The sequence below is a fragment of the Capsicum annuum genome, chromosome 3 (genome assembly GCF_002878395.1).
Source record: "Capsicum annuum cultivar UCD-10X-F1 chromosome 3, UCD10Xv1.1, whole genome shotgun sequence".
NCBI classification, from domain to species: Eukaryota; Viridiplantae; Streptophyta; class Magnoliopsida; order Solanales; family Solanaceae; genus Capsicum; species Capsicum annuum.
Window position 1 is genome coordinate 264,570,012 of NC_061113.1, and position 10,276 is coordinate 264,580,287.

At 37.6% G+C, this 10,276-nt stretch overlaps 1 protein-coding gene and 1 non-coding gene across 2 annotated transcripts; one reads left to right on the top strand and one right to left on the bottom strand.

Annotated features, from left to right (window-relative positions):
- The first annotated feature begins 121 nt into the window (after positions 1–121).
- LOC107862212 lies at positions 122–5,082 on the top strand. The gene is made up of 4 exons (XM_016707705.2): positions 122–580; positions 1,552–1,950; positions 3,103–3,514; positions 4,230–5,082. Exons 1-4 carry the CDS (start codon positions 322–324, stop codon positions 4,429–4,431), a joined length of 1,272 nt encoding a protein of 423 aa, XP_016563191.2. The 5' UTR covers positions 122–321; the 3' UTR covers positions 4,432–5,082.
- Positions 5,083–5,614: 532 nt separating this feature from the next.
- On the bottom strand, positions 5,615–5,695 carry TRNAL-CAG. The gene has a single exon. It is a non-coding gene; the product is annotated as a tRNA-Leu (tRNA).
- Positions 5,696–10,276: the final 4,581 nt, after the last annotated feature.

Below are 10,276 nucleotides of genomic sequence, written 5' to 3' on the forward strand. Positions count from 1 at the left end.
AATAGTTTAATCAAGGTGTCATGACATGTAGCCTCCTGCATGATGTATCGTGAACTTCTCTTTTCACTAATAATTTCTATTTTTCTATAAATAGAAACTCATTTACCTACAAATTTACACTGGAATCTCTCTCTCTATTATATTATACTACTAGTGTTTATTTCATAACAACAATTGTAGTTTTTATTTTCATATATTTTTCTTTTTTCTTTCACTTTTTATTTTAAATAAAATAAAACATATTTGGCTTTCCAGCACCCTCCCTCCGTCTAATACTAGTACTAACTGAAGAGAAGACAAAAAGTGTGAAACCCTAAAGCGATGAGACGAGCTCTTTGTGTATGGTCCCGCACTTGCCATGTCTCTCAGTACTTCAAATCAAATCCCAATTGTCTCAATAGTAGCAGTAGCAACAGCAAAATCATTCAATGCCCAGTTGTTGTTTCTCATTTTGCTTCTCCAAAGATTAGATTTTTCTCATCTTCAGAAAATGATGATGACAACAACCCGGAGACTAGCTTGACTGAATCTGCAGAAAATCAACAAGTCCCCCTCAATGTTAAAGATGTCAGTAATAAAGGCAAGTTTTTTTGGCCATCTGCAATGAATTTTAGTGGTAATTATTTGTCAATTATGAGCAAATGGGTGTGGCGTTTAAGAAAATTTGGGGGTAGAGGAAAGGGAAATGGGTAAGGGGATTACGAGGTGGAGAATCGGGAGATGATTTCAGTGGTGATTATTTGTCAATTCTGAGAAAATGCATTGGGTGGGTGGGGGATTTAAAGAAGATTTGCAGGTAGGAGAATGGAAAACGGGGGGAAGGGATTACAAGGTGGGGAATTGAATCCTAATTAACAGGTAGCCAACCAACTAAGCTACTAAGATTTTCCGTGAGGGGGATAAGTTATCCTTTCCTTTTTCTTGCTGAAAATGTGTGGATCAACTTAGGTTTTGGTCTAGGATGTACCTAATATACCAGGAAACCCCAATATTTATTGATTTTGCTGATTAATGATTATGTATTGGATCTCTCTTGCTATGATTTATGTTGATTGTTGACAATAGAATATTGGAGAAAATATAATGAGTAGAATCAGGGTTGTTTTTAATTTCCAAAAGAACCCCACATCACTGAGTCAATTGATCCAATTCTCAAACACCCTTTTCAGTCCATCCCCAAAAACAATTACCCAAATCAAAGTTTTAAACAAAAATTACGAAAAAAATAAATTGAATCTTTGCATTTTTAGAAGAAGAAAAAACACCAACATCACTAAATATAAGCTGTAGGATTTTGGGTTTTAAATGACTGTCTATTCCAGGTTTATTGTTCCAACAAAAATGTCCCTAGAAAAAGGACCTTTTTTCAACTTTCTTGGTGTTCTGTTGATGGAAATCACTTTATTATACTTAATGGTGCGTCAAACGACTTATTTTGCGGATTCTGCTGATAGAAGATGGTAGTGTGTAAGATCAGGGATTGCCCATTTTGAATTTTAATGGGTTTCTTGGTTCCGTAATATGCAATCTCATTTGTTATATCTACTCTAGAGTTGAAGCTGCGGATCGAGGAGTATTTCAACAAAGGCAATGAAGAGGCGCTTCCATCAATTCTTGAAGCAATTCTAAAGAGGAAATTGACGCGAAAGCATGAACACACAGACGATGAGTTATTGGAGGAGATGCAATTGAAACCCCTGGATGATGTAAATGATCAAGAGTTTGAATCAGATCTCGAGGAAGCTCACAGCACTGATGAAGAGATTGAAGATATATATGACGCGACAGATATTGTGCAGAAGAAAATGGCGTCTGATCCGTTCTTCAACGTGGATGACAGAAAGTGGGACGATATGATAAAAGAGGCTACTGAGCACGGGCATCTTAAGGATACAAGGGAGTGTGAGGAAATTTTACAGGAGATGCTTAGCTGGGATAAAATTCTTCCTGGTACAACTTTTGTATGCTCTTCTGGCTTCTTAGTTCTTATCCCAGTTTGTAGAAAAATCATTCTCTTGCATCTTGATGTTAATTTCGACTAGGCTTTAAGCTTATTAAATTTCCAGCCCATAGTATCTCCTTAAGTCTTATGATGACCTTCTTGCAAATGAATAATATAAGTTGTCTGTTGAACTGGGAAAGGTGCCTAAGTGTAGCTCAAAATCATCCACTCAGCTGCTTGGAGGGGTTGCTGGTGCATATTTTTAAATCATTAAAAAATTTGACATCTGTTTCAAAAGAATTAATACCCATCTATTTCTAAAATATTTGAGGCCCTTCTCCTTGAAGTAAATGATTCTAGATCTCAATTTGGATTTCTTACATGTGTTTTAGGCCTAAATTTGCTTCATTAGTATTGGATTGTGACTGGCCTGTGAACGGAAACATCAACAGTGATGACTTTCATTCCATTTTCTGTCTTTTCCCGCAACATAAAGAACTGCGGTGAGCACCTTTTTAACTTGTTCCCATCACCTATTAGGCTATTAAATATAGGGTAGGGATAATTTCTGCCTATTAAAGTGAAAAGATTTCGGCTTAAAAAGTTTTTTGAAGTATGCAGGTGAATAATGTGTACTCCAATTAACAATCAAAAGATCATATCTGTGCTCCAATTCAGCAATAACTGATAATGTCTGACCTTAAATAGGCAGATGGGTGCGATTTCCACAATAATTTTTTAAGTTGATAAATTTCATTTTCCAATTCCTTTCCTGTTAGGTTTATGAAATTGTAATGGTGGAAAAAAGGAAGGGTTAAACTTCAAAGGCAATGAAAAAGTAAGTTAAGGTTTCTTGATCGAGCAAATTACATCTTACCTGGGTAACAAAGTTCTTTTAACGCTTCAGTCAATTATAATTGTCACTAGCTATTTCTCTAATAGCAAGTTACCGTTTTAAAATAAAAGAGGCTATATCTCTAATAGCTTCTATGTAGTAGTTATAAGCTTTATTATAGTTCAGTCTGACATATTGTTGTCTCTTTAGGACGCTATTTGAACTTAACTTTTACAGGATATTAGAGTCAATTTTCAGTGATCTATTTGATGTCCAAATCTAATGTTTGGATTCTTGACTCATTGGGTATTTTATTTCTATCCAGATGAAATTAAGAAGAAGGTGGAAGTGAAGTTTGATGAGATAGGTGAAATGGTTGAAAAAGGTGAGATTACCCCTGAAGAAGGCTATGCATTGTTCAAAGAGTTTGAGGATGGGGTGGTCGTGGAGTGTGCAAAACTTATGGAGAAGGATGCTCCACAGTTTGATGGGACTAATTTGCCAGATGACAAAAAGGATTTGGATGACCCACCAGGTGAAGGACCAGTTCTTAGATGGTTTACAAGGGTGGTCTTTGCTCCTGGCGGTGACGCATGGCATCCAAAAAACAGGAAAGTCAAATTGGCTGTTACAGTGAAAGAGTTGGGTATGTCAAAGCATCAATTTCGTCGCTTAAGAGAATTGGTTGGAACACGCTACCATCCTGGTAGAGACGAGCTTACCATTACTAGTGAAAGGTAAGGTTACATTTTGGCCTGTGGGTTTATCTAAATTACTACTATCCTAAGTTGCTCGGACTCGGGTGCGGGTGTCCGATACGGGTACGGATATAGAGGTCGGATGCTTCACTGTCTCAATTTAAAGATTCAAGGATATGGATCTAGAGATGGATACAAGTGCGGGGATTTGGCAAAAAATAATTTAAATATCTAAAAATAGAGTTATAAAACATAAATTTTGAGATATTATGTGGAAAACTTAAGGAGAAAATATTTTTCAAGAAGAAAATCCTGGAAGGAGATTTAAAAAAACCAATAACATAGAAATTTTTGTATACAAGTATTCCATTTCCTTCAATTTCACCTTAGCTTTTATTTTGATTATAGAATTTCTTAAATCTGTCCGGACTTTCCCAGTCGATTTTGGTCAATGTACCCAAAATCGGTTGACCATATTGGGTACGGATCCCACACCCACACCCACACCCATGTCGTGTCGACACGGGTGCGGCATTGAAAGTGAAGAGTCCGAGTAACTTAGCTACTATCTGATTTTGTTATGGGGTCACTCTAATGTATGTTTCGGCTCATCTTCCAACTGAGCTTTATTAGTGTGTAACTATTGTTAGAACAATTATTAGGAGGTATTTAACTGCTGGTTATTGGCGCTCCTCTACATTGGCATTTGAAGTTTCAGGAACTTACCATGATTAAAATGTTTATTTTTGCTCAGATTTGAACACCGCGAGGAGAATAGGAAGGACTGCCTGAGGACTCTATTTGCTCTCATTGAGGAGGCTGGAAAGGCCAACAAAATGGTAGAGGATGTTCGAACTTCATATGTGAAGCAGAGGCTCAAAGCAAATCCTGCATTCATGGAAAGGCTGCGGGCAAAAACCACAAAATTGAAAGAATCTAGCTTGCTGCATGCATGAGACAAGCTGTTTGCAGCTTTCATTTTCTTGTTGAAGATAAAATGAAGGGTTATTGATGTGCCTTCTCTTTGACATTTCAAAATCCGCATTCACAGTTAATACAGGTTTGCGCTTTTCTTACATGGTCTGGTGCAAAAGAATTACCACTTTTGGTGGCACGTTTGTGCATTAGCTGCCCTAGTTGTCAAATCACATCAGAAGATTGGAACGGCAAGAGTCAAAGACAACCGGAAACCGTGTGAAGAGATGATCGTTTCTACTTGAACTACGGCTTCTCATCCGCCCCCAGCTGAAAGAGAAGGGAACTGACTTAAAATCCTCATCTTTGAGAGAATTGTAGTCAAACTACAAACTAAACTCTTTCAAGCTGCTTTTTCCATCTACGTTCTAGTCCATTGTCTTAAAGTCCTATAAGTTGTCTGCTAATCTAGTTTGGTAGGGTGTGAAGCATGGCACTTCTTGTTTGGGATGTGGTTTTTCTGGATGCTGTGTCCTGCCTTTTCGTTATTTTTGTTAGCATTCTTCGTTGCTGTGTAACTTAATTTTCACTTGCGAATAATGGAATTCATAGTGGTATCGTAACTCAGAACCCCCATTCAGGGGAATCTAACGAGTTGAGGGATCAGCAAATATGTTGTCCTTCGTTTTGCACATTTCAAGTCATTGTTTACGAGATAGCCGTACAAGTTGTGACAATAAAATACAGTAATAATCCTCTTGGTTCTCCTCATCGTTCTTCTCGTCCTTCCATGATCAACCATCGGCCGAACGCTGCCTTGGCTTGTTGGATTTTGATATATATGTTGTTTATCATCCACCCTAAAGAAGGTTTAATTCTGATCGTTATGTAAATGCAATTTTGTTGCACCCGGTGTGTCTGAGCTACATGAGTTTTGTCTAACTAGCATTGATGATTAAATCAGAAAAGCTTGTACTTTTTCTTCTTTGGGTTGTGGAACTTTTATTCAGAAACCGACCTCTATGCAATAGCTCGCAAACCACCTGGGATGTAAGCAACCTCTGTGCAATAGCTTGCAAACCAGTACTAGGCAAATGAGTGGTATATGAGTAGTATTATGTATTCTTGGGTTATTTGTTGAATAGTTATTTGCATATTAACATAAAATTGGGGAAGAGAATCACACACACACACACCAACCAAAAAAAAGGAAACATTTTTTTGTGTCAAGAATGGGATTCGAACCCATGCCCTTTCGGACCAGTACCTGAAACTGGCGCCTTAGACCAACTCGGCCATCTTGACAACATGATAAATACAATCAAGAGACAATTATATATATTACTTTAATCCAAAGTCTGCATCCACTTTTTTTTTTTTTTTTTTAACATTCTTGGTGGACGTTGGACATACTTGTGTAGGAACAGTATGAGCTCAATCTAAGTGTAACTTTTTTATTTCTTATCAGGAAAAAAGGTGTTTTGACTCTAATAAGAGCGTTTGCTCGGATGGTAATGATAAGTTTCTCTAACAAGAGGACTTGCTCGGATGATAATGATAAGTTTCTCTTGCAGTGCAGTCTTCCCTTGAACCATTTTTTCCCTCTTTCTCCTTTACTTTTGCCCAAAGTTAAAAAGAGAACAGTAGTAGTAAAGATAGACCCTCTGTCGCACCCCCTTTTTCAACTCCGGAAAAGATTCATTTTAAGGTTTGAAAGGGTTTTATTATTAAAGTGACAAAAGATGAAAATTTGTTTCAAAAAAGGACCTTTTATATTTAAAACTCAGAGTCGCCACTTGACATAATCTGGTGTGCCAAGTCACCTTTGAAAAATCCTTTTTAAAACGGTTTTGACTCTAAAACTGATCCGCGAATAGAGATTCTGGCTAAGGAATTCTGTTGACCGAGGGAAAGGTGTTAGGCACCCCTCGATCCCGTGGTTCGATCACGGTCGCATGGCGGAGATATCGGCTAATTTAAACACTACGAATGTATAAACCACACAAAGCATGCAAAACAATCAATCAAGAAAAACAAAACAAAACAATCCAAAATTTAGTGTTCAGTCCAATTATACAGTCCAAAATATAAAAATGCAAAAAAATATAAATCATATCCTAAACTAGTCCTAGACTAAACTCCAATGCTTCACCGGATGTCTCGAGCCTTCATCACGAATGTACTCCAAGTACAAGATACTTCGGGACATTCCCCGGATAAATCAATACAAATCACTCGAGGCATTCCCCTGCCAAATGAATACATTTTATCAAAATGCGGTAAACAAGACCATTCGACACATATTCAAATCATTCCACAATCCACAGGTTCTAAACTTGCCTATTCGAACCCATCGTTTGCCTACTAGTTTCGATCTAAAATATGATATTATTCAAATTTAGCAAATACGATGCCTATTTTGCATCAAACAAACACCAATTGATCAATACCAACTAATCACACTCATTTTTATACGTTTTCAATTCTCAACATGATTAAACTAATTCAATACGCCATTCATCAATCAAGTTTTCAACTCCAAATCCAACATCAAACAAACAACAAACAGGGATTCAAACAGCCAACCACACAAATCATTCATAATCACATAAAAATTAGAAGAAGAAGAAAATGTAGAATTGGACCTCAAGAGCTTTCGATTGACTAAATAGAGGACAAGAGCCTTCCCGAGAACCTTGAAGACCAGAACCTCGAATCCCCCGATCGGTTACGAATCAGCCCCAAAGAAAACAAATCCAAAATCTGATTCGAACGAAGAAATCCAAGAAAGAACAGAGGAACACCTGAAGCTTCAAAAATAAACCCAAAAAATGTATGACCCTTTTCCGGCGAGACTTTGCCGGAGTCAGCCACGATTGGTTGATTTACATGATTTTACAGTGGGATTCAACTGAAATCTAGAAAAGGGCAGACCCTTGAGCGCGACTTTGGGTCAGGATGAAACTGTTGGTACCGTTTTTTCGGCGAGTTTCACCGTAACAGTAGCCGAACCAGGACTTTTAACATTTCTAGGGGCAATTACGATGGACTTCAGGCAAAAAATCGCTGGAGAATACCTCCTTCGCGATGAGATCTGCTTTCGCCGACACCTATCTTAGCTTGCTATTCGACCCTTTTTCGTCTCTCTCTATCGATCTACTGTCACGCCCCAAAATCCCATCGGGCCGGACTGGCACCCGAAGCCGAGAAGGCCCGGGAGAACCCGTTCAAATACCTGTACTTTCACTTATATGTCACCAAAAATTTGGACAGCACTTCGTTGCATATAGAAGGGTCTAATTACCTGTATCAGCACAACACGCACAAATATATATATATATATATTACGTAGCCGTCGGGGCCACCACATATACAAATATAACATCACTATATAAACTTCTATGACTTTACCCTTCCTTATGTCTACAAAGCCTCTAGGATATACTTGACATAACTAGGGTCGGGACAAACCCCCCGCCCACACATGACTCCTGTACCATAACAAAACATAAGGAACCGACTCGAAAAGCTCCGAAGCAAACTGGAGCTCACCAACAATAGCTGTATGACCTGGCTCCTATCTATGCTATGAATGAGCTGAGGTACCTGTGCCTGCAGCATGAAATGCAGGTCCCCGTGGGGGACGTCAGTACGAAATATGTACTGAGTATGTAAAGCTGTAGATAATCACATATGATATAGGAGCTCAATAGAAATCAGAAACAAGTGAATAAGTCGTAATAGGAGTGTAATCATTACTGTACTGTACTATGACCATTAGGCTGCCTCCAGTACAAATCAACTGGGATCGACCCATGCTAGGCTTATGCCCCTGGGATACCACCCATAAACACATAAATAGGGATCGACCCATGCTAGGCTTATGCCCCTGGGATACCACCCGATAAGAGAGAACTTCCATCACTTAGTTCCATTAATCTTTGAGATTGTTATTTTGGTCGCCACTACATTTTTGATACTTTGAAACAATGATACATCAATAGGAACCAAGTAATAGACCTTCTATACAATAACGATGTAATAAAGACTCATTGGTACATCAACAATGTGTTTCAGAATCATCAATATCACAACAATGAAATAAGAGCCTTTTGGTATATCAATGAAACATTTTGACACTTTATAGGATGGAAACAACTTCGTTGGTAGCGTAGAACAATACATGTTTTAGGACAACCTCAGAATCTTACTTGATGGAACATTGGTGTTTTCATGCCAAAGAACATTGTTAGAGTATGCTTTACATACCTCGTTGTAGATTCGGATACCAATTCAACACAACTTCCCGCCTTTACAAATCACTTATCTACAATGAAATGTTTGGCATCTAGTATTAGCAACCCAACACCACAATTCTCTTCCATAATTTCATACTACCAATATTTGCAAAACATTCCAAAAACCAACTTGAACAATAGGTTTATGTGTGTGTATATATATATATATAATCATCATTTCAATACCACATCATCAATACCACATCATCACACCAAATTCCTTCACAATTCAACATAATCCAACATCATTTCCCAATCATCTTTCAACAACAATCAAATAACATACTTCTTATGCTCACATGCATATATATATATATATATATATATATATATACATATACATATCCATATAAATAACACCAACATAATTTACATCCTTACCATAAAATGGCCCTTTTGATTTCGAAGTCCTGTTGGCACAAATAAGGGGTGCTTCTCGAAGCCCTCGAGACGGTGAACACAACTACGGAATCAATTTGGATTTTCTACAGTTGAATCACAAGATAATTGGAGTTGAAATTAGGCTAGGGTTTCTTATTTTCAATAATTTGATGATAATTGATGGATATGAGACTAATTATATGTATATAATGACCAATTTTCGTCCATGAGGTGATGGAAAATGACCATATTGCCCTTAAAAATTTAAGTAAATCCGAATCTGTCCATGATGGACTGTTTTGATAGGCTAAAGTAAATCGGCCATAACTCTTTGCTCCGATATCGGATTTGGGTGAAATTGGTATCGTTGGAAAGATAATTCAAAGGTATTTCATTTATATAAAGTAGGCCACCCAGTTATTCCTGTACAAGTAGTTATGGTCGTTTGAAGTTGACCCTAAAAAACTGTTTTGAGAGGCTGAAGTAAAACGAGTATAACTCCTTAATCAGATGTTGGATTTGGATGAAACCAATTGCATTGGAAATAATACTCAAATATCTTTCTTTTGATAGGTGGTAGCTCTCCCAGTTCATTATATTGAGGGAGTTATGATCGTTCAAAGTTGACCCAAAAAACTGGCAGGCCTCAGTAGTTTGTGTGCAGGAAATTTTCCTGCCCATTTACTGTTCACAACATCCCGGCCACCGTTTTATAGTTTCGAACGTGCTCGATTATATCCGAAACTTATCCATTTTTGGAAATCTTTATATCGTTGGAAAGCTTATTCAATAACCTTCGTATGGAACCATCGACGGGCAAATTCCGGTATAAATAAAGTCGATTCCTATACACATATAATCAAACTATACACTTGAAACCATCTCAAAATAATCAATACTCATACTTAAACTCATATATACCTAACTTAGGATCAATACATATACTCCAACACATATAGAAATGGCTAATGCACGTAATTAAGTACGGGGTGTTACATCTACTCCCTCCCTCTCTTCTACTCTCCCTCTCTCTCGATCTACCCCATTTTCTGTGCGTCGATGGAGGAGTGTATTTACTGACTATTTTTTAAGAAGGAAAAAAAATTATGTCTAGTGTGTGTACCCTATTTTTCTCCAGTAGGCTGTGTGAATTCTGGTGATCTCTCCCTTATTCCATGGAAAAAACCATTATCTCATGGGTGTAGTG

Bases quoted from the DNA above. Each gene is read 5' to 3' on its own strand.
- LOC107862212 (XM_016707705.2), top strand. From the start codon at position 322: ATGAGACGAGCTCTTTGTGTATGGTCCCGCACTTGCCATGTCTCTCAG. The intron at 581-1,551 runs GCAAGTTTTTTT...TATCTACTCTAG, and splicing joins TAAAGATGTCAGTAATAAAG to AGTTGAAGCTGCGGATCGAG. The intron at 3,515-4,229 runs GTAAGGTTACAT...ATTTTTGCTCAG, and splicing joins CTTACCATTACTAGTGAAAG to ATTTGAACACCGCGAGGAGA.